The 25,892-nt window shown below is 36.1% G+C and overlaps 1 protein-coding gene across 1 annotated transcript; it reads right to left on the reverse strand.

Moving 5' to 3' along the window:
- Positions 1-9,513: 9,513 nt before the first annotated feature.
- Positions 9,514-24,996, reverse strand: LOC113094662 (MICAL-like protein 2). The gene is made up of 17 exons (XM_026260284.1): positions 24,508-24,996; positions 23,544-23,592; positions 22,167-22,308; positions 21,688-21,824; positions 21,307-21,434; positions 19,774-20,208; positions 18,322-18,645; positions 17,334-17,500; positions 16,638-16,686; positions 15,861-16,156; positions 15,050-15,117; positions 14,642-14,759; positions 12,077-12,179; positions 11,908-11,981; positions 11,577-11,691; positions 11,275-11,321; positions 9,514-10,198 (listed from the first exon to the last, which is right to left on the reverse strand). The coding sequence occupies exons 1-17, from the start codon at positions 24,648-24,650 to the stop codon at positions 10,116-10,118; spliced, it is 2,478 nt and encodes an 825-aa protein (XP_026116069.1). The 5' UTR covers positions 24,651-24,996; the 3' UTR covers positions 9,514-10,115.
- Between the last annotated feature and the right edge of the window lie 896 nt (positions 24,997-25,892).

Below are 25,892 nucleotides of genomic sequence, written 5' to 3' on the forward strand. Positions count from 1 at the left end.
TTACAATGCATTCAGGCTATCAAATTTTTAACCTATCATGTGTTATAACACGTTTGTTAGTATGTTGCTATGTGGTTGCCAGGGTGTTCTAGGTGCTTTAAGGAGTTTTTATTATTAAATTATAAAAAAAATAAAATACATTTGCACCAAAATTTCAGCAACTGAAAATATCCGGCGATTTTCAGGCAAACAAAATTATTAATACTTTTATGTAAAATATTTTTGGTTGCCAAAATGCTGCATCATTACCGAATATTGTGCTGCTTAGTGAGAAAAGGTAATAAGAAAAGCATTAGAAACGGTGTTAATATTTTTCTAAACAATTAGGCTATGAATACTTTTGGAAGGCCAAAACGATTGACAAAAACAGTGATGTTTACTTTAAAAAAATAAAGGTTGATCTCATAATGATCTCATAGAGGGACCAGTTCTCCAAAGGGCCATTTTTCTCCTTATTGTGAAGAGAATTTTAATAATCAGAAGAACCTTGTTCTACTATAAGGAATGTTTTGTGCAATGGATTTACTGGCTTTTTTTGTGTGCAATGGCAAGGTTCCGTGGATGTTAAAGGTGTCTTTGGATGCCCATTTTCAACAAGTTGTTATGATTCTTAAGGGTCTTAATGAAAAGTAAAAGTAACACGCTTTGGTTAAAATGTATAAGTGGTAGTGTAAAAAACACCCTTTTTACCCTGTCAAAATCAGCTCTGTTTTCAGCAGGCTCTTTTTAAGTCCATGTCACTTTAAATGCTAATGAGCTCTGCTGACCCCATCCCTCTCTACCATGGGGAGACTGTAAACTTCAGCCGCAAAACTGGATCAGCATTTTCCATTCAAAAACAAAGTAACGTTAATCCTCAATAACAATAAAAACAACAATAAAGTAACAACAAAACACAGTCTTGTCTTCCCCTGCACAGGAGTCGACACAATTCCACAGCTCACTCAGGGCGGGACTAATGTGAGACGGCCTTGTCAATCAACTATCATGGGAGGGGCCTGTGCAGAACTACGTTATTCTGACAGGAATCTCAGAACAGCCTTGTCTGAGAAAGGGTATTTTAAAATAGGGATTAAAAACACTGGGTGAATTTTTTATCATTATAAGATGGATGTGTACACACTTCCAACACACATTTATGTTCAAATAACTTGTAAAGTGAATTTTGCATCCGATGACCTCTTTGATACCATTGATACCAATAAAGAAACTTTATTTTCTTCTCTAATGACAGGTCAGTGTCTAGTTTGTGTGTTGACATCTCACCTGATGTAATACGTAAAACTTGTTTGAAATAACAAGAGGTGGCTTGCTGCTGAAGAACTTTAAAATACTATAACATGACATGTTCTACCAATTAACCCCAAAATTCAGTTTTGGGTAAATTAAAACTTTTTAGGTTTTGATAGAACATTTATTTTGGTGGATCACTAATTTGAGAGCTTGACATGCCCTGAAGCACATAACATGCAGTAAGAGTTACGCACTGATGTTTAATACTCTTGAATATTCCCTAATTAGCTTTTCCAGTGTACGAAACTCTGAAGTCCCATTATCTAATAATCAACATAACTATCTGGACGTTGTTAGAAACTGGGCCATTTTATGGCCGGATCTAAACTACCAGAGATAGTGTATCCCATACGCAGTATCTTATTATTTGATCTCTAATTATCTTTCCATAACTAGCCATTCATAACTCACAAGGTATGGTAATGGTCACAAGGTAACTTTTGAGTCTCTCATACAGGCCATGAGAAATAGGTCAAAAACATGCCTGGAAGGCATAAAAAGATGACAAATTAGTTGTGAAGAGAGGGAAAGAGTGTGAGACATATGGAGAGCAGGCCTATCAAACAACCCCAGGCAAGATGATACGATAAGGGCATAATCAATCAGGAGCATGCAGAAATCTTTAAGTGGTTGGTATAGCCTCCCTCAAATTCAATCAGCCAGCCTTAGAGGAAGCTTACATGCCATGAAGACATGCTGGAATGGGAAGCTCAGATATCAGCTAATTCTATAATAGGGGCATGATGAAGTTCTACACGCCCGTTGGAAAAGCAAAACTAAAAGGTCGGGGGCTTTTTTAATATTGAAAACTGAGGAATATTATATCATTCAATTTGTAATAGAGGGAAGTGAGATCTGATTAGGCCATCTAATGTGCTTTGGCTGAGAAAGGTGTCTCTTCTTCAATGGCAAGCCAACAGAGAGGTTGTAATATACTATGATTAACTATCTAATCCACTAAACGGAGTAGGATCTGTCTTTATCTGTGCAGACTACATGGACTGAAATCAGGTTAGCTTAGAAAAGAGACGACGGAATGCAAGAGGAGAAAGAGGAGAAGATGTGTGTGATGAGAGGAGAAAAATAAAGGGGAAGAAAATGAGAGAGGAGGTAATGGGGGAGAGATAGTGAAATGAAGAGGATGGATGGGACATACGAGACAGTCGGAAGTCAGTATGTGTAGGTCTGTACGTTTTTTATTTTGGCCTGCTACTACTTTTATTTGTAACGATGTTAAAGGAATCGCTCAATTAGCATCAATCAGTGTATAATCTTTCACCATACAAGCCGGTTCACACAGTGTTTTTGCACTATATTTCACGGCTTTTTAATAGTTTTAAGCATGAAGCACGACAAGTTCAACCTTTAAAACCTTGAAATCACCATTCCGCAGCGCTGCGTCTCCTGTCTTTAAAGATTTTTTTAAACATTTCTCTGTGAAACGAAAGCCCTGACACATGCATATTAATAAATAAATTTATCATAAAATAATTAAATGACAAGAAAAGGACATTTATGAAAGAACATTCAACAAATTACATTCGTTTATATGCCGTATCAAAGGCACTCTTCCCATAACAAAAACTGATGGGCTTGATCAATGTCGTAGAAACTTCTTGTTACAGTTCTTCAAACTATTATCAGTGGATCTAATCGCGAGGCCAAATTACATCAGTTTGTCCTTAAAGGATTAGTTCACCCAAAAATGAAAACTAGCCTGTATTTTGTGGGGGTGAATAAATAAAATGTATAATAAAATGTGCCACAGTTTCCTTACTTTAGCAAAGGAAAACCAGTCTCCTCTCTGCATATATTGAAATCTGGCAACATTTTTCTTCATTTTGTGCTACTAATTCGTCAATAGTGTTTTTGTTTTGTCTCCGCATTTGTCGCTAATAAAGTCGACATCTTACATCATGCGCTGGAACTGCTTCTGCATATAACAGTCAGCAGAAGTGAGGAAAAAGTGTTTACTACATTTGAAATATGGATATTAATCTTACAAAAATGCATGGATTCGCCACAGGGGGCGTTTATTCACCCCCACAGAGTCATGTGAGGCATGTTCTATTACGGATGTGCACACTTTATTTCATGTCTTCTGAACTGAATAAAGAAAGTCTAATTTGTAGCATAGGAAACTCTGATTAATTTAAATGAATCAGTTTTGTTCTATACTGCCCTGTGCAGCATTTAACCTTTTGATTCATTCAAGTGAATCGGTTCGCCCTAAATGGTGCTCTCTACTTTAGCATTGAAATGTCTGATCCAATAGTGCATCGGTTTGTTCAGACATTTCTTGAAAATTAAGATGCTACAAAAAGATTCACAGATTCAATTCCCTAGCATTTTTTGTTTTCTTTATAGATGAATATTTAATTCATCAGTATGCTTTTGACTTATTTAAATAAATTAGGTTGAACTCAGTCAGTTTATTCCAAACAGATGAATCAGTCTCTGATTAAATTATAAATTACAACACCCTTAAAGAGATAGTTAACCCAAAATTTTCTGTTGTAATTTATTAATCCTCATGTCACTACAAACCTGTATAAAGCCTGAAATTGTATTTATTTATTTATTTTTTAATTGTTTGGTTACCAACATTCATCAAAATATCTTATTTTGTGTTCTGCAGAAGAAATAAAGTAATGGAGGTTTGGAATGAGAGGGTTAATTTTCATTTGTGGCTGAATTACTTACAGTCCAGCTTCTTTTTCTTGTTAGCTTGCAGTGTAGAGTAAAAAGAGTAACTTTCTTCCAAATTTTGACTATAATTTGCCATGAGTATATGTTAAATCTCCCCAAAACAGGACAATCGGCTTCATTCAAATTAATATGACTACTGGAAAAACTCTGACATATTTTCATTTCTTTTCAATATTTAGCAGAATTATGGGACAATACATCATAAACTGGAATAATACAGGATGGAATAACTCTTGAATAGGTTGTCACATTTTGGGCCTGGCCTTGTTGGTGTGGTGACGCCAGTGTGTGTTTTTGGGAGATGTTTAGTCATAAAGAAATAAATGTCAGCAGAGAATGATAGTCACGATGATGGACAGGGCCAAATTCAGACCTGGCTTCTCATGTCAGCAGCGGGTCACAGTCGCCTGCGTTCATACAGACAGACTGCAAAGTACTGGATGAAACCGCACGTGAGCCACAACATCCAGTCACACACAAAACAAAAATACCAGGAGAGAAACTTGCTACTGACGTCAGTTTGCGCACAAACACACACGTCTTTTAAGCGATAATTATACCAGTGCCATGTTAGGCTTGGCAACCGATCCTTCTTCACCATGATTTTGAGTTATCGCTTTGGACAGTCTATATACGTGTGAGCGACAGAGAGAGAAAAATGACAAACTGTTCATGCACTCTGACATTCGCATCAATGGGGATGATTCACAACCTTTTGGAGCGAAAAAGCAGAACCGCTTTGAATTACACAACAGAGCCTACACACACACACACACACACACACATAACATGTGTGAGTAGAAAGTGAGTATCATAGGGTATATTATATTTTAAAGTATTTTTTTTGTTTTGCCAAATTCTAATAGCTTCCAAAAGGTGAGATAACTTAACTTGTCTCACTCTCTTTCATATCCTACAATGATGTCAGCTGCCTCAGAGAGACCAAGGGCAGCTGAGCGAAATGCTGTGCTCTTGCCCACACACACACTCCTCAAACCTATAAGTCTTTATAAGGATTTGGTGGACTTTTGAATTGGGCCTGCTTACTCTACCCAAGCACCCCAGCAACCGTCTAGCAATGCCCAACAACTCCCAAGCAACCACTGAGAACCCCCTAGCAATCCCCTACAGTAGCAACACTCAAGCAACAATCCATAACAACCTTTTGCAACCACAACTTTAATTTTCTTCAGAAAATGTAGTTTTTATTAGTACATTTTGGCCTTTTCACCACTTAAAAGAGTGTGCAAGAATTACAGGAAAGATGAGGGGGAAAATTGGAAATGAATATGTTCAACAAATCAAAGTTTGGCCACATCCCTGACAACAAGACAGTTCTAGTTTTTCCCCTTAAAAGTTGTTTGCTTTTATGATTTTTTCAAGACACTCTGGCATTGTGCTACTTCAGCGTTTTCTTTGCGAAACCACATAGAATTTTTTTTTTTTCTTTTACCACATGAAAGAGATTAGGATGTCTTCACATCTAGGTTGTCCAATAAACAACAAAACGTAATAATGAAATCAGTATCACTGAATATGAAGTATATTTTTGCCAAACTCTAACTAGCTTCATTTACAAAGTCAGAAGTAATTGCATTGGTTGTTGTGAGCTAAATTAAACCAGAGAATGAATTCAAATAGTTTGTGTTCCTGTAGCTCAAGTGGTAGAGCATTGCGATAGCAAGCAAGCAAATGCAAGGTTGGGGGTTCGATTCTCCAGGAACACTGGGGGTTCGATTCCCGGGAATGCATGTTTGGTAAAAATTGCACTGTAAGTCCCTTTGTCTGCTAAATGCATTCATTTAATTTAAATAGAGAATGTGTGCAAACATCATCACAGAGAACAAAAGCCATTCTACACATTCAATAAGGGTACAGAAAGAAGAGTGCAATCAAATATGCAAGACTATGAAGATATGTTTTTTTCCAGTAATGACTTTTTATTTGTGTTTTCAGTATGATGTGACTTCAGTTGTGGACATATTATTGTCTTTTTCTCTTACAGCAATAGCAACAACAGCTTGTAAAGATTTCAGAGATCTACTTTTACCACAGTTAAGGAGTTTTTTTTGGTGATTTTGTTTGTTTGTTTTTGTTTTATTTAATATACATATATTTATTATGTTGTATTTTATATTTATGCTGCAAAGGAACAATTGTTGAGCAAGTGATGCAATGCTATTTCTCTAAATCTGTTCCGATGAAGAAACAAACTCATCTACTTTTTGGATGTCCTTAATTTTCAGCACATTTTCATTTTTGGGGAACAATTCAATTCCTTAAAAATAGAATCAAAATTCGGGTTCTACACAGTGTTGTATATATCAGCAGTTAGCCACTCCGCTCTCAAATCAGTTAACTATTATATTAAAAACTGGTAATTTCTCTCATTTCTATCTCTATCTCTTCATGGGTGTTTACTGTTTTAATTAGCCGTCCAATATAACTTGAATTTGTGTAATTGATAGTCTTTAGTTCAAACCTGACTCATTATGTGTGTGCACTCATGAAGCTGTGTGTGTGTGTATTTGTGCGGAGCTCTGCACATGGTAGCTGAGTCTGACACAGGCTGTCTCTCCAGGTCAGTTTTCCATCTCTAATGTCTTTCCCAGAAATCTCCCCACACACAATGAGGGGCTTATATTCCACCTTACATGCATATGTGTGCTTATATTCGTTTATCCTAGATCATTTATATGACGATAAATTACACTCAGCACAGTGAACCTACTGAAAGCAAGCAATCACACGTATCTGTCCAGTGTTTTGAAATGAATCACCTGCAGAGAAATTCTCTATTATGTCTTTCACAAACAAAGCCTCCAAGATAAAAGTGTTCATAAAATTACAAGTCATAAAACTGCATAAATTGAAAACATCAAAACTCTGAAGATGACAAAAAGAGCCAAAAAAAATGATATCAATATAAACTAAAAATCTTCCACTTTCTTATAGATTTAAAATCTCTCAAAGCTTTCAATCTCAAAACTGAATGTTCATTTATTAAAAATGGTTGGGGCTTAAGAACAACTGTTCATCATTTACTTTCACTATATGGAAAAGAGCAGCTTGAACATTCTGCTAAACGTCTTCTTTTGTGTTGCCCAGTAGAATTAATACCCATGCAGTTCTGGAACAACATGGGAGTGTGTAAATGTCAGAATTAAAAAAAAAAAATCAAAATTTTCTATTTGTAAAGGCCCGTTCACACCAATAAACGATGATGATGTTCTCTTTATTAGCAACGCGTGTCCTGCTCTTCCAAGCTTTCTAATGGCAGTGAATGTTGGTCGAGTATTTGAAGCCCCCAAAAATCTATCAACCTCTGTTAATTTAAAACCCTGGCTATGGCCCTGCTTGCAAGAAGAAAGAAGAAAGTTACACACCTAGGATGGCTTGAGGATGAGTAAATCATGGGCTAGTTTTCACAACCTATAGCCAATTCATCACATGATTCAAGCAGCAACAAACAAACACTCTTAGCATAAATGCATATCAAAAGCAGTAAAGCTCAATGGGATGTCCTCGGTTGTAGACACTTTCAGTGGATCAGATGGAAGGTAATCCACTCACCATATCAGCGCTGACAGTGTCAACACATACATTAGCATATGTTAGCATTCCTATTCTTGTGGTCTCCCATGCTCTATAATCTGTTTCGCAGCAGATTTTTGACAAAACCAAACAGAGACCGAATGGGAATAAATTTGTATGCATTAGAAGCCTGTAAACACATGCTGGAAGACACACAAATGCTAACATACATTATTAAGATAAATCTTGTTCAGGTAAATATACTCCGACATAATGTGTAGTCAGTTTCATAGAGAATCTCCAAAAGAAGTCCAAGCATTCAGTTTATTTAAAGATTCAGGTGTTTATTTAAAGATGCTAAGTGTTTTCCAAGAGTTGTTCAGGCATTTTAATGCAGTGTCAATATAGTCGGATCATCCATACAGGAGACATGAAGAGCTAAAAGCCTGTTATTTTACACAAATGGAGAAGCCTTTTCCTTCCAGTGTTCACATACACATATAGTTCATAGGTTTGTGGTCAGTAAGATTTTTTTTTAAACTTTTATTGAGCAAAGACACATTATAATGATAAAAGTAAAATTTTAATGTTGCCGAAAAAAACAACAACTTTCAAATAAATGCTGTTCTTCTGAACTTTCAATTCAAAGTATCCTGAAAAATCTTGGTTTCCGCAAAAATATTAAGCAGAAACATTGATTAGAAATTGTGAAAATCAGCTTTTCCATCATAGGAATGTTACATTTTAAAATATGGGTTGCATTTTATTTTACAGTACGTGTACTAACATGTACTTATAGTGTACTTACAGTGTATTTATCTAAGAAAGTTCTGGTTACACAAGGTAACTACATGGGGTAGGGTTAGGTTTAGGGGCAGGTTCAGGGTTAGTACCTAGTTATTACATAGTTATTGTAATAACTATAATAAGTACATAGTATGTACATGAGGAACAGGACTGTAAAATAAAGTGCTACCGAAAATTGTGAAAGATGGGATTTCACTTATTTTGAAATAACAGAGGCTCAGATTTGCTGTCCTGGTGAAAATAAATTACACCTAAAGTTTTTTTTTTTGTTATTGTATTCATTACAGTCATTTGTAGTGCTTACACAGCAATTCTGGTGAAACAAAAGTATGCAAACAAATTTGTGCTTTGCTGATGGAAGGGAAAAAGTGACTAAAAAGTACTTCAGCAGAGAAAGGGTGTAAATATATTTAATAACAGCAGACAGACAAAAAAAAAAAAGCATTAATGTTGGCCATTATAAATGTATTGTACACAGTATAAAGGTTTGGAATTAAATGTTGGGTACTACTTCCGTTCGATTTCATTTCGCTTCTGTACCGTACTCAGTCTGATACAGCGTCAGAGCTTTCTGTTTGCCACCGGTCTGAAAACAGCCGGGCCAATCAACGAGCAGAGGGCGGGCTGAGAGCCGTGACGTAGATGCTAAAGCACCGAGTTTTAAATTGTAGGTTAGAGAAATCGAAAAACGACCGCGGAAATGGGAAACGAGACACGGGATGCAATTCGCTCTGTTATGGAGAACATTCAACTCTTTTTCAAACTGAAGCCAGAACAAGAAGAGTGTTTAACAACAGGTTTACAGTGGAAATTCAATCATAGATTTGAGTTCGATGCATGATGTCTGTGCTTCGATGCGGCTGTACAGGCGCATAACATACGTCATCATAACTAAACGTATCTGATTGGCTTACGGGTAACTAATGATTTTAAACTTCAGACAAGCGCCCCCTAGCGAGAGAGAAAACACTTCTCTATTATGCCATTCCAGACTCTGTCTACAAAGCAAAGTGAAGTAGCAGAGTCTGGTATTACCAGGCTAGTTGGGTACTAGGTTCCAAAAAAAAAATCTGTAAAAAACTACCTGGGCATTGGTTAAAATCATCATCCTATTGATCAGTGAAACAACACGGGCACTTAAATGAAGAATCCTAAATCATTTCTTTAAAAAAAGACCCTATTAAATCAGTTTTCTCACAGGTTGTTGAGATGGCTGAAATAAGTCACAGTCTGCCCCCTGCTGCTGAGTTAGAAGTGTGCCAGGATAATACATAATTAAAATGACTGATATAGAAAAGTTTCAGCAAAAATTAGTGATATTCTCAATTAAAAATACTTAGTAAAAAGTAAAGTTTCAAAGAGTGAATACAGTTTAGGTCGGACCTTAACCCATGTCCATTTTCAGCTTTGATCCAATATGAATCAATATGACTTTAAGACCTTTCTCTCAACACTGTCCAATTCCCTAATGAAACACTGACAGAGATACGATTGACATTATACAAAGGATTCAAGTGCAAAACATTTGCTAACAAATGCATCAATCACACCCACAAAGACGGGAAATGGGGAGACAGATGAAAAATGTGCAAAAATATGAGTGTGAAAATACATGATGTGATTTCATAAAAAAAAATACCATTTGTAGAAGGCTGCATAACTGCAATTTAGATTTAATGATCGGACCTCAAACTGAACCAGAAACATTCGGTCCAGGACATAACACACACACACACACACACACACACACACACACACACCCTCCATGAGGATCAGTCTTCTGCGGACGCCCGTTTACTTTTAAAACCAAAACACCGGTATGTGGATTTTCTCCTTCCTTTTTTTTTCTTCTTATCTGCAAATGGTAGAGCAAAAAATATACTTAAATGCAAGGTACATATAGTTCATTTCAAGGGAAACCAAGAGGTCATTTACTAATGGTGACCACAGAGCATCATTAAACGTTTTTATGTCATGAATTGCAAATGGTTATGACTTTTGCCTACATTTATGCATTGGTTTAATTGGGTTGATAAATTATACATTTTAATCTAACTCATTTTAGCATTGAAAAAGCAGGCAGATCATTAGCCAAGGCTAGATATGTATGGTTTCCATTAGTGATCATTAAATCAAAATGGGTTGCAATACTTTTCCTGTTTTTTTGGCCTTTCAAATCATGAAATATAAATAAATATACATGGAGCAATACTCCCAAGATTCATAGCACTTTGAGACTGTTGACGGACAGTTGCACAGGTGGTCAGTTATTCCAAAAATAAAACATTTGTTTCAGCATCAGAGATAATAAAATAAAAACAGTCTGACCTGTCGAACCTCTGAACTGCTTGGTTGAGAGTACAAACAATATTATGCAATTATTGCTATTTTTATTAAAAAACTTTCAGAGCTTTATATTATATGTTTATCAGTTTATATTAGTATGTTGACTAGAAACAGACACTAAACCTTGACAATAATAATCCTCTGTGCCATCAGTGAACAAATGGTGACAATAAACAACTGTCTCTCTGTTGCCAGCCTCTTATTATTTGCAGAAAGGAACGAATGTTCATTTTGAATCATCCAACAGACATCCAATGGACCATAATAAATATAGTTGGCTGCACATTTCTGCCTCTTTAAAATCAGAGCCAGCTGGTACACAGTAATCGGTTTCTAGCAAGGGAAATGGAATTTGTTTTTAAATAAGAAATGGTCATATTTTTTTAAAAACCTTTTTTTTTTTTCTTTTACAGGAAATGCAATTAATGTTAAATTCACACAAATATGATTTATTTTTAAAGTTTAACTATCTCTTTTGCACAGTTTTCAAAAGCTTATATGGAAAATTATGCGAAACAGTTTAATTATCATGTTCTGATTCTACTTATACATACATAATCATAGTACATACATAATAATACTAACCAAGATTCTGCATCATCCTATTCAGCTGCTCGTCCTCCTCTTCCTCCCTATAAATGAATGAACGAAATTAAACAATGAATACAAATACAATACAGAATAATTTAATTCTCCATTTAATCAATGCCCCGTTTACTTTAATGAATGTGCCTGGTCATAATGTACATCTTATAATAGGCAAATAAATATAAATCGCTTAAAGTTACGATTATCTTTTCATCACAATGTAGTAACTTTCAACTCTTCTGCTGATGTAACCGAGGATGTTTGGGCAGGTATGATAGGATATGACATGTGTCGCACACCTCAGTCGGTCTTCATCCAGCCCCTCCAGTATGGCATTCCGATCGTTCACAATCTCCACAAGTTTGGCCATCAGCTCTACCTCTCGTTTACGATCCCAAGAGGTCCTCAGATGCTCTGCAGGATAGAAACAGCACTTTAAAGCTAGATTAGAGTCTTACGCAAAAGCGAAATAAAGCGTTTAAGCTTTTAAACAGAAGTAGATCTCTTGAAGAAATCAAATCATTTAATCTGTTAGTTGTAAGAGTCTAGCTTCATTATCATACACTGATACAGTTAGCCCGAAATATATCAATGCACTACACAAACAAAATGATGCTTGACTTTTTCAACCTGGTTTGTCCATCAGTTTCCTGAGTTCGGCCTCAACACTGGGTTGCTCTTCCTCTAGATCTTGTGTCTTGGCACTATCATAACAGATAACAAAACCATTTAATGCACATTTAGACATATAGAAGATATTCACTATCAGCATTCCAGTAATTCAGGAGTTTCCACATACATGTACACAAGCTCGGATTCGCGTCTCAGGTAGGCCTGTTTGTTTCTGATGAGGGTAAACCAGTCCACCATTAAGTCATTCATTAATGTGTCATCTTCTCCTTCTGAATAAGAAACAAAACATGCAAGATTCCTTTATACATAACTGCATTAGTGAGGCTAACAAGTAAAGTTAAGAGTTGAGAATTTACATTTGTTATATTTGTCTCCATCTGCTGGAGCACCAGAGGATGACATCTAGTCTTGGAATGCTTACTTATTTTACTCTGCAAGTTTAAATAATGCTTAAAGGGGGGGTGAAATGCTCGTTTTCACTCAATATCCTGTTAATCTTGAGTACCTATAGAGTAGTACTGCATCCTTCATAACTCCAAAAAGTCTTTAGTTTTATTATATTTATAAGAGAAAGATAGTCTTTCTCGGAAAAACACGACCGGCTGGAGGCGAAAGAATCACGGCTTTTGAGTTGAGAGCGTTTGGAAGCTGTGACACCGTGAGGGAAAAACCATCATCCAAAACAAACCATGGCTTACAGTCAGATTCAGCCGTTTATTTATGATCCAGAATCAGATCCCGAGGCTGAAACTGAACGAGAGCAGCAGCAGCAACGACTCGCTCCGAGCGGGTCTCGAACCCGGGTCTCCGATGGGAGGGGACGCACTAACAAGGAGGCAGAGATATTTGAAGCAGTTTTACTCACCGCCTGCGGTGACCCTTTTTTCGTTGGGATTGCATCATCCCAAACGATACGCAAATCCGTCGTCAAACTGGGCCTTGTTTGTAAAACAAGCATCTCCGAAATGCAGGGAGCAAACAAAAACACTTGCACAACTCCGTTGATGCTCTGTAAAAATAAACTCCATCCACTGGTCCCTTAATGCTGTTTTTTTTTTTTTTTTTTTTTTTGGTAATCTGTGCAGGGTTGTCTTGCCCTGGCAACCAAAAACACACTTATTTTGTGACTTTTCGCGACGCTCTCGCTCTGATCAGTGAATCGCTCTGATCAGTGAAATGTCTGTGCTCAGCCTCGCTATACGGGAGCGCGCTCTTCCGGCAGAAGTGCCCTAGGACCCATATAAGGAAATTCCGCTCCATCTAACGTCACACAGAGCCATAGATACAGTCGGCATCTAGTCATAGCTGGGGGCGTGGCCGGCGTTAGGGGAAAACACTGCGAGCATCGTGTGTATCTGAATGGCAAAATGCACATATTGAGCACTCATTCCCAGAGACCCGTAGAACAATTGTTGTATAACAGAACGTCACGGGATTTGGCTATTTTTGAATGAATACATCTATATTAGGGCTGTAAAATGAATCAGATATCGATATGGACTAGTGTATATGAATATTAAAGTTAAAAGAGACTACAAGTTCTATTTTTGTCTGGATTCCGCGATTCAGTTCTGACACAAAACTAAGTTGTTACGTGTCCACATGCTTTTTTTAAGTGGGTTTATGTTCGACACTAGGCTAACGTTACATAGTTTTGCTTAAGGTAGAATGATAAGGCTAATTATATATGCATTCCACTTTCTGAAACAACCTTACACAGTTTTGATAACGTTAATAATGAACACGATGTTAATATAGCCTGCCTGTGATGAAATGCTGACTGCACACACAAACATGCTTAGTCTTGGGATTCCACAACTTCCCTTGATCATCCTCACAATTTATTGCTTGTAGCCATTTCCGGCTCTGTATGTTTATTAGGAAGGTTGTAGAACTTAAATTCATAATTTGTTAGTTTATTGGAGGTACAGAAAACGACACAGCAACTCTTCGGCGTGATTGTCCCGTTTATTTCAATTGTCGCCAAGGCAATGTTTTCCCCCACGGGCTAAATTCACATCACGTGACGGGGCGTTCCCGGGGGCGTTCCCAGACCAACCGTCTGTATCTATACTCGAAAAAAACTTTCCGAAACTTGTGACAAACCGGAAGGAGTATTTTGGGAACAAAAATACTCCTTCAAACGTACAACTTAATTTTTGAAACTTTGTCCATGTTTAGCATGGGAATCCAACTCTTTAACGGTGTAAAAAACTCAGTATCCATGAAATAGCATTTCACCCCACCCCCCTTTAAACCACTTTTTTAAGACAAACATCCTCCAATTCTGAATTCATTAGTGTACAGTTATGATGATCAACGGTTTCATTTAGGCATGGCAATGAGTTAAAAAAAACTGAATGAGCTTAAAAAAATATATATATATATATATATATATTTTTTTTTTTAAGATTTTAGAAAAATGTCAAATATTTTATTAAAAAAGTAAACAATTATATATATATATATATATATATATATATATATATATATATATATAAATAAATAATTGTTTACTTTTTAAAATAAAATATTATAAATTTTTCTAAAATCTTAAAAAAAGATTTTTTTATCGAAATGTGAAGGGTTGTAAATTTTACTATTCATAATATACATACATTTATTTGGCGAAATAAAGGGGATGGTAAAATAAGTTTTGCTGTTTTAATTAGGCTGGTATTTTTTTTTTTTTTAAGTATGTGTGTGTGTGTGTGTGTGTGTGTGTACAGACCCTCATCACACTGTCGGAGTTGTTTTTCCAGCTCTACCCCTCTTTTCTCCAACTCATTCATATTCATCTCGATTTCCTTCAGTTCTTTTTGAATGTCTTCCTTGGGAATGTAACCCGGCTAAAGCAAACAGACACACAGTATGTCAAACACAAACTCTCTGCACAAAAAGCTTTTCTACTCAATCTGAGGAATGAAAAGATGGTTCACAAATATGGGCTTACTTTGAAATCCTTCTATTTTGATTCTAACAGTCTATTTAAAGATAACGGTGTCCCAAAGGTCCTTGACTCTCCAAAACAGTCTAAATAGGCCCCTTGAGAAAGTCATCCCTGAACACTCACACACATCAGTGAAGACGGAAATGCACAAGAGCAGATAACACATATAATTATTGTTTTGACACACACCTTGTGCAATTTGTGAGTTTCAGTCCCTGAGGGACTAACAGGAGATACACTGCTGCCACGGCTGGAGTCTGGAAGAAAGACAGACTGATGAAATGGAGAAACAAATCTACTGCATGCAGTGTTTCTTTTATTGTAACTCATGTTTGACTGTACCTGACAATTGTTACATAAAGTAAAGTTTTGGCATTACCACAGTTTTTGGAAATTGTATCATGCTAATTTAGGACTATGTTCATAACCTGATGTGTAAAAAATGGTAATTATACACTGGAAAAATCTAATCCTTAATCAGCATCTTGATATTGTATCACAATAACAACATTTCAACATCAAATCAAAATATATTTACATGAGAAGCAAAATTGTACTAGTTTTTGAGCAGTGTCGTTATTGTTAAAAAATATAATTTATTTTTTTTGGTAACTGAACTAAAGCTATAAACAAATATTAGACATAACAACAAACAAACTTTGAAATCAGAAATATTCAGGTGAATTCAATAGTTGGAAGGTCTAAAATGTCAAAAATGTATTTAAAAATGAAAGCTTACTGCAGATTTTTATATCTTCGTTTAATTCAAAATTCTATAATAGCATATAAACAATAGTAAAAATACTGGTTTTCGGATAAAGTATTAAAGCATCAACCCACAAATTATTACATTTTTTTGAAAAAGGTATATAATAAACTTAATTGGTACAATTTTGCCTCATTATTTTTGCTAAGTTATCTAAAAAAAGTGTTTTTGATCATTGCTGGAAAATAAAAATTAACAACAAGCCCATTTCTACACATTTTCCTAAGATCTTACCACTAGATTTAGGCCCGTTTTGCATTGGGCTAGGAGAAGGAACTCTAGGAGATGGAACTCTAGGAGATGGAACTCTAGGAGATGGAACTCTAGGAGATGGAACTCCAGGAGAAGGAACTCCAGGAGAAGGAACTCCAGGAGAAGGAACTCCAGGAGAGTTGATGCTAATGATGATGTTCGTGGTAGATGGTGCTGGGACAGATGTCTGAGAGATCCAAGGACCTGGTGTCCGTGGAGAGGAAACTGCTTCCGGTCTCTTTGAGGGTGAGCCAGTGCTTTCTGTTGAACCGACAGTTCTAATAAAAAGGAAAAGAGATTAAAAGATATTGAACTTTTTTTCTTTTTTTTCTGAGCAATTAAACATTTTGCATCACTTCTCTCACCTCTGACAGGGGAAAGTTAAGGAGGTTTAGGCAAGTTAAGGGGGTAGTTACAGATGAAAGATCTTCATGGGGGAATTGCGTGTGCACTGAGCTCTATTGCTCTAGGGACTTTCAGATACGACCCACTACTGGTCTTATTGGGCGCAGAGGGTTTACAGTCACATAAGAGCATGAAGGACTGGGAGGGACAGGCAGTCTGGCAAACCGTTTAATCAATGAAGAGGGATGATTGATGGTTAGCAAAGAACTTATTCAATTATTTTATTGAGAAAGAACATGTCACAAAAGATTTCAGCTGTCTGATTAAAAAAATATAAAAGTACAAGAAATTATTAGTAAAGATCAAAAGCAGGTTTCATTTGAAAAAAAGACAACAGAAACTAGCAAAACTTACTTCACAGGCTTGAGCATGGACCTCCAGTCAGATGGAGCGGCACTGTTTTCTGAAATTACAATAATAATAATACATAAATCATAAATGGACTGTGTAGACATTTGGGTCTTATAACATTTTTAAGAGATGTTGTTCTTAACCACCAAACCAGCAAATGAACAAAGTTCTTGTTAGCTTTCAAGTTATCATTTCACTTTTAAAGACAGGTGTATAAAGCTTTGGCCTCTGATGGCTTGATATAAACAAATATGCTTTTTACTCTATATTTATACAATTTCACTGTTTATAATTGTAGCTATTATTAAAGCAATGTAAAAAATTGTTTTACTGTATAACCTTGATGATATTTTGATGCAAAAAAAAAAAAAATGCAAGTATAAACTTACTAAAATATGAACATATTGGAATGTTCCAGTTAAATGGAACACTATTTATCTTAAACTTATCCTAATTTGACCATAAACTTCAATCAATCAATCAATCAAATTAGTACGCAAAAATTTATGATAATAACAATAATAATATTCTAACACAGAGAGGGGGATTTTGCTTCTCATTTCAGAAGTCCACCACATGCCACAAAGAGATTTTGTTGTTTAATAACCAACCAAAGCTGTTTATCCTGATGTTGAACTCATCTACATTAAAAACGTAAGGTAGCAGGGGGCAGTAAATATGTGAGTTTGTCTTCCTTACCCTTGCTGTTGGACGGCAGCGTGCACGCAGGCCTGGATAAGGTTTTATCTTTGATCCAGGATGGTGCTGAAGCAGTGGGGGCAGTAGGTTCCACACTGGTATCATGTGCTTTGAGACACACCTTACCCGAGGGGCCTTTAGCACCCGATCCCACAGGGGAAACATTACTATGGAAACCAACACGAGAGGAAATTGTGTTAATGATGCATGTGCATTTATACACAAACATGTCAACAAACACTTAGAGGTACAATTTGTAAGATATTTGCAGTAAAATATCCAAAAACCACTAGGCTAGTGTTATATATTTTGACCAGCTGATTACTAACAATATCTCTAATGTTCTCAACTACTTGTAAATCATGAAAATTCCCATTCTAAACAGTGACACGGGGCAGTGCAGTCGCCTGTCAATGACGTTAGTTACACTTTGTTACAGGCTTTACTGATGTAGAAACCACATGACAACAGTGTCGTGGACAAATGCGGAAGTAGCTTCGTGACAAACTTCAACTAGAAAGAGATGCCAACAAGATTAGTATTATGGGGCATACACGTCAAACGCGGGGCATTGCGTCTCTAGACCCGCGCGAGGACGCGTTTGATCCATAGTCTGATTGCGTCTTTGCATTGACTTTGTATGTAGTCTACTCGCGCAAATCACTGAACTCACGTTAAATCATGATTTATCTTTCCATCTGATTGATGGCCATTAGCGGATGGGTAGAAGATAACAAATCCCATCATTCCTCGCTCTTTCTTAGCGTCATCAAACCACGCGATTATTATTGTTTTGATAGCGCGCCCTCTATTGGCAGGTCCTACTACCTGTACCTTTAATCATGAATTTAAGCAACACAACAGGCTTGATTACATAGGCTATATATCGGCTTCATTTATGACCCATGTACACCTCCACCCTGTAAAAACAAGTTATAAAATAATTACCAACTAAGTAATGCACTCGAAGCAGTTGAATGTAACTCACCTGTTATTTGCTTTCAGCCCAGCTAGACTCGGAGACGAGCTGTTGTTTTTCCTTTCCTCCATCACCATCTTCCCGATCACAGCTTTGGCTTTCTCCTTTGCATTCTCCTTCTCTTTTTCCAAGTCCTGTGTTTTTGCCCAGTCTCCCACCCGCAGCAGGACTCTATCTTTAGCAGCTGTGGCTCCTGCAGGGACTCTAGGTATTGTGCTTTCTGGTGTAGGAGTTTTAACACTTGCTGTACTCACAGATATAGTTGAGGTGTATGATGAGGTGTTCTTACTGGCAGGAACAGGACTGCTGGGATTGCTGCTAGACTCAAAGAATCTATTAAAGAAAAAAACAAAACCTTAAAGGTTCTGGTCAATACAATAAACCTACCAATATCTTGTTATGGTTGATCCCCATAAAGGCTAAAATTAAAATTGAACTTGGTCTAAATAAGTTTATAAATAAATAACAACAACAACAATAATATAAATGAACAAAAAACAATTTCAAAATAAAGATAAAACATTTAAACTAAAATTTATAAAATAAAAACATTAAAAACTAAAATCAGTCGGTTTAAATGACAGTGAATTTAGGCATCACAACATTAGAATGTACAGTATGAAAAATGGATATTCATTTTGAAATATGTAGTGTTATTAAATTGTTAAAGTTCAGAAATATTAACTTTAAATATGCACTGGATGACAGCAAAGAGAAACTAAAACAGGGGTAATGAAAATGTGCTATTCAGTGTTAGCCGATATGTCCCATTTTGAGCCATACCAATAAAATAAAAGATGAAATATGAGCTGAAATGGTACATATCATGCATAAACTATCTTTGAAATACACTTCATAAGTCTGAGAGATATTATATATATATACCGTATTTTCCGGACTATAAGTCACACTTTTTTTTCATAGTTTGGCTGGTCCTGCGACTTATAGTCAGGTGCGACTTATTTATCAAAATTAATTTGACATGAACTGAGAGAAATGAACCAATAGAAAACATTACAGTCTACAGCCATGAGACGGCGCTCTAAGTCGCTCAGTGTTCCTGTATTCTACCACTGAGCAGCATAGAGCGCCCTCTCGCGGCTGTAGACGGTAATGTTTTCTCTTGGCTCTAAATAAATGCGACTTCATATGTTTTTTTCCTCATGACGTATTTTTGGACTGATGCGACTTGTACTTAGGTGCGACTTATAGTCCGTAAAATACGGTATGTGTGTGTGTGTACTTCGTATTTTGTTGTGTGCTTATTGTCATTTTTCATATACATTTATATAGCTTTTTTTATTTTAGCTTTAACTTAAACTTATTCATTTCAGTTTGTTTTCCAAGATAACATTCCTACTTTTTCTACTATTTTTTTTATTTATTTTTTTAAGAGTTTTAGTTAACAATAACAACACCGGTCCAATAAAATATCAGAATACTGAACTGAAAGATATTCACCTCTTTTTGGCTTCTTGGTTCTTCTGTACACTGTACACAGGTTTAAGAGACTCTGTTGGCGTTCTGGGGCTAAAGGAGGTTTTCACGTTTGCAGTCTCTGGTGCTAGAGATGTTTTTGGTGCTGGCATGAGCTGAACAGCTGGAGTGTGTATGACAGGTAACTCACGGGTGGGTGTGCGGTCACTATTATTGGCCAGCCAACCATGTTTAGATGTGCTAGGTTTTAAACCAGCTTTTCCAGTACCTCCACCTGATGCATTCTGGTCCATCTTGCTAATAAAAGTGGACGGTGTTTTTGGTGGAGCTACTGTGATGTGTGTGGTCAGGGCCGTCAGAGGCTTCTCTATGCCTGTGTGTGTCTTGCAGATAAAAGAGCCCGCTACCTTTCCAGGCTTGTAGGTGCCAGAGAGAAGAATAGTGGAACACTCTTTGCATCTGTTAAATAGAGAGATCGTAACTAACAAACCAGTCAGAAAAAAATACGTATTACGGGGTATTTACACTGAATAACTATCTGATCATGAAAAGTGTAAATGCCTTCCAAAACATCAAGAGATGGATGATGATCTTCACTCCCTTCTTGACAGAGCAAAACACACTTTTCATTGCTATTATTCACAGGTATTATGCTAAATAATCAGGTGACAAAAAGAAAACAACAACAACAACTCTATTATACTTGGCGTACAGCAAACATTTAAAGGAATTTACTAACAGACAGCTATTACTAAAATGTTTACCAAATTAAACTGCTCAAATTAAATAATTATTATGACAATTCAAACATTGTATCCATGATTCACTGGTCAAGTAAGGTGGGTTCATTTGCGTACTGTACACATTAACTGTCAATAGTTTGGAATAATTATGATTGTTTAAAAAAAAAAAACTTTTTTTTTTTTTTTTATGTCTCTTGTGCTCACCAAGGCTGCATGTATTTGATATACAGTAAAAACTGTTAAATTGTGAAATATTGCTACAATTTAAAACAAATGTGTCCTATTTTAATATATTTTTAAAATTTAATCTATTCCTGTAATGACAAAGCTGAGTGTTCAGCGACCATTACTTCAGTCTCTCATGCTCAGTTATTCAATTATTATTATTATTATTATTATTATTTCAATTATTATTGGTGCTCAACTATTATATTATTATTATTAATGTTGAAAACTGTTTTTGCTGTTTAATATTTTTCTGGATTCTTTGATGAATACAAAATTGAGAAAGAAATAGAAATCTTGTGTAACATTATAAATGTCTTTACTGTCACTTTTGTACAGTATAATAAAATGTAATAATTTCATAATATAACTGTTTTTATTGTATTTGTGTTCAAATGAGACAAAAATTGAAAAAAAATTAAATATGTATTAATTATTTAAAGGTTTGGACCAGTAGTATCGTAATTTTTTACCAGTTAATGAATTAATGAATTAATAATTTAATTTAAATTAAATATTTTTTACGTTCAAAACAAAAGAACAAAAGGGTAAATGGATCAAAAATAAATAAATAAATCAATGTACTTACTTAAAGCAGTTCCTGTGGTACAGTTTCCCATCCACTAGGTGGCGCTGCACAAGGTGAACATGCTGCTTGCACACACTACAGCTGCTGCTCAGGGTAGATTTATTGCCACGTTCAGTCAAAACTTCTCTCTGGAAATAAAAACACAAAAACAAAAAGATCAGTTACTCATGAAACACTGTGCAAAAAAAAAAAAAAAAACAACAACAAAAAACCCCTCAATTTAGGCTACGTCTAAACCTATATTTACCATAAATTATCATATTAGAATTATGTATAAGACAAGGTTTGTTATCTATCCGTGAGTTTGCATTACACACGCTCCACAAGTAATACAGAACTGTCAAATTTCCTATGTGAGCTCAGAAGAGTAGTGTAGTGTACCTTATAGTCATTTGTTGGTTTAGGCGTCACGTTCTCTGTGGCTGCAGAAACTTTAGCTGTGATAGGTTGGTTCTTCTTCTCAGATGGCGCTTCATTAGTCTCTTCAGCTGGTCTTTTAATCCCTCCCATACCTCCAACTGCACATTCACAAAGTGAAATGTTTTTAACAATGCAAAAAAAAAAAAAAAAATGTCCAAGTGCTAATTAAGTTTAAAAGTGAGGGGTGTAATTTGTGTGGCAGTGGCACCAAATGTATTTGCAAGAATGTAGTTTACTAGCCTTTGCAGGGTTGTAAAACTCACATTTATAACACATTTATATTATCCTTTATTTTTGCAATATTTTTTTAACATAGATTTGAACAAGAATCAGTTTTGTTTTATGGCCTCTGGATATCCATATATCTGATAACAATTATAACTTTTATAAATTGGATGGATAACAGCTATATGCAGTGACAGCACTGATATTTGTCTTACTAGGAGAGCGTCCATGGAAATAATTGTAGTACTGGGACACGTAGGTCAGAATGCTGAGGCGATCAGGCACTTTTAGAGCAACCATGTCTTCAGCATCCAGCAAGGCAGGTATACCCAACTCCTTCTCTGCAACCTCGAAAGCCTGGTTCAAAATTGAATAAATACATTTAAAAATAAGTTCATGTTAGGGACAATAAGAATTATACAAGTGTGGTTTAGCACTCAGTAATAAAGGTGTTTCAGTAAATGTGTGTACAATATCTCTGGAACATCTGTGTTGCAGAACAATAAGAGGATTTCCTGAATTAGTTTTGAAAATTTAGAAATTTGAGTCCTAGACCTGAAAATATCATTCCAGATTTTAAAAGACATGTTTCATATCTACAAGCTGCAAAAGTGAGAGTTTTTTTTTTTTTCATGGTAGGATGTCTGATCAGTATTACTCCATTCATAATGTGTCACTACATCAGCTTTTAGCTCATGTATAGTTCAGTGTTATAATGATAAACAGTTGTTGGGCAAATAAAAGGCAATTTGTGGTGATTTTCCATCCAGTAAACCATGCATTACCTTATCTTAAAACTTTCATTTTCACACTAGCTCTGTTAGGAAAGAGAGCGATCCTTACATGCTAACAAAGCTCTAAGCATTTCTTTGGCAGCACTTTTCAATATGCCTTTCTTCCCTCTCTTTCACAACAGGCCCTTTTTGGACAGCATTCATTTTCGATGGAAACAGAAACGTAAGAGTGTGCAGATGATGATTTTTAATGGCCTACAACATGTGACTCAGCTGTTTCAAAAACAGAAGAAACCACTAGAATAGGCCTCGAGTATGCTGCTATCTCACATCTTAACCCTGGTCAACCACACACAGGTCAAATAGCTCTGTTGAGAGGTCTAGGAAACTTGCTAACTGTTAACATGATGGGGTTGTGATCTTTAAGGAATGAAGCCATTTCCCAGAAAACTTTAAGCAGATTCAGTTGTTTTGCTCTATTGTCCTGAAATAAAGGTCCAAAAACTTACAAGCTAAGGCAAAGGAGAGCATTTTTACATTACACAGATAACTTTTTAACTTTAGAAGGAAAAAAAATATATGTATAAATGCTTTAAACAACCCATAAATCAAAATACTACTCTAAAGAATTTGTTTGTTTGTTTTTCCTCTAAGAAATTTGTCATGGGGGTTAATTCTATGGTTAACTATTTTTGAGAGTTACTGTATGATATCAAACCATAAAAACAAAAACTCAAAGTTGTGTTACAAACAAATGGATAAACTAAATGTAAAATGGTATGGTGATGGCAACTATAGAAAGAAGTGACAGGCCTAAAAGTTAGCAAAGAGATCATTTTATAAAGTGAACAATCTTACCCGTTTATTGTTTTCATAGATATTTTCCTTGCTCAAAGAATCAAAATCTCTGCAAGAAAGCAAACATTGAGAGAAAACTGAAAAGGGATTTTCCCATGTCAAATATGAACAATGTAAATTTGACACGAATACAAACACAAGCCTGTCATGTCAACACTCAAGTTCCAGGTGTTCAATTTGAAATGAATAAAGAATGTAGAAGTCATGGTGTTATTGGTGTAATTTGGAGTATTTCAAGCACAAAATCTGTTGCCCAAAATCTAAAGTAGTTTAATAGTTTTGTCATCCAAAGTCCTAAAAGTTCCAACTTCCTCATGTAACTTCAAGATCGAAATTCTTAGACAATATTTTATTATTATTCATATTAAATATATATATATATATATATATATATATATATATATATATATATATATATATATATATATATATATATATATTAAAGTTTTAATGTAACAATGTTATACTGTTCTGTTCCTAAATTCTAAAAATTGTGGTATTCTTATCATAAGTCATAACGCAGGCAATTAAACATTTGATGGTCTCATCTTAACTCATCTCACTTTACTAAAAGTACCATAGTTTTCTTCCCTTCCCTTAAACTTTTAAACTTTTTTTGCTGTTATAAAATTCTTCCCTCTAAAAAGTTCGAATGTTCTCGTAGTATTTCTTCAGTAGCCTAATGAAACTTTTACTGATACCATCCTATGTTCTCCAAGTTCTTAAGTAGGCTACTAAAAGATCTAATGTCCTCGTCCTACGGTCAAAAATGTCTTTCGTTTTGAACCTCGGTTCTAAATGGTCGAAATTCTGAAACGAGCTATAAAGTGTAAACAATCTCTACGTCAGAATGTTGAGCGTTTAAACTTTCTTCCAGAGTTTAGAACAGAGAAGCTGTTCGTTTCTGAGCACAATGCCGCTCCCAGCCGCGCTCTCGTGCTGTAGTTTGGGGGTTGTTACTTACATCAAGTCCGGTCTGTGTTTGTGAATCAGAGCGCAGAAAGCCAGACCGTCTCGGAAAGATGTGGTCATGTTGGTGATCGACACGTCCCGGTATCCTTCACACCGGATTTTGCACCACTGTTGAAGCGCCTTCACAGCAGCCATGGTGCAAATGCGTTTCAAGCCGGGACTAGTGCTTTAAACCGAAAACGGAATCCTTCCACGCTCACCCACACGAAGTGATCTCACCGTCAGCTGAGGTTGAGAAAGCCCTGAAACTCCTGGGAAGAGTCATGACGTCTTCATGGGTGGAGTTTTAAGGTAAATGTTTGTCATGACTTTCCTTAGAAAAACTGTACCAGATGCTACCTGATCAGTGTAGCCAAGTCGTTTTCCCGAGGAATTGGGTTACTGTAAAACTGTTGCCGCGGGTTGAAGCGACACCAAAACCGTGTTATTTACAAATATTTGCGAATTATACCAGGGGAACAACGCCAAAAGTGCTTATTTTACCCCCCATAACGGGATTTTTCCGGAGGACCCCTCCTGAACGGGTTCAGGTTAGTTTTGAGCAGCAATTGGGCGGGTTTTGTTGTGAAAACCTGGCAACCCTGTACCTGGTGGTACACACACACACACACACACATACACACACATACATACAGCTGAGGGCCATATTATTAGAATAGGCTATCATCCAAAAGTTGATTTCTCTAATAACATTCAAAAAGTGAAACTTATATTATATTCATATATATTATATTCATACATTACACACAGACTGATATATTTCAAATGTGCTGTTCGTATATATATATATATATTAGGAGTGTAACGATACGCGTATTCGTATTGAACCGTTCGCTACGACGCTTTCGGTTCGGTACGCGGTACGCATTATGTATACCGAACGGTTCGTTGGAGTAATTAATTATATTTGAAAAAAAAAAAAGAGAGAGAGAGAGAAATATAATGATATGCGTTCAACAAGGTAGCCCAATAACCCAAACAACGTAACAGGCAAAGCCCCTGACACTCCCGAAGAAGAAAATAAACCCTTTCTTATATGTTTATGTTAGGCTACTCAGCAGGCGCTCGCTCACTCAGTACGCGCTGAAGGCTCGTTGCAAAATAGCCAATGCGTTTAACAGACTAGAAATGAGAAGATCCTCCAATAACCAACAGGTCTGGTGTTTGGGTGCACTTTGGATTCCCTTTAAGCTATAATGGTGATGGCAAGAGAGTGGTGGATAAAAAAACAACGGTATGTCGCATCTGCAACATGACAGGGTACACCAGCGGGATTACAAAAAAAAACAAAAAAAACACCAGCGGGAATATCTGGGATATATGCGTCAGTACTATCTGGGAAAAGACGAAAAAAAGGAGAAACATGCACGCAGCAAA

The sequence above is a fragment of the Carassius auratus genome, chromosome 1, assembly GCF_003368295.1.
Source record: "Carassius auratus strain Wakin chromosome 1, ASM336829v1, whole genome shotgun sequence".
In the NCBI taxonomy this organism is placed as follows: Eukaryota; Metazoa; Chordata; class Actinopteri; order Cypriniformes; family Cyprinidae; genus Carassius; species Carassius auratus.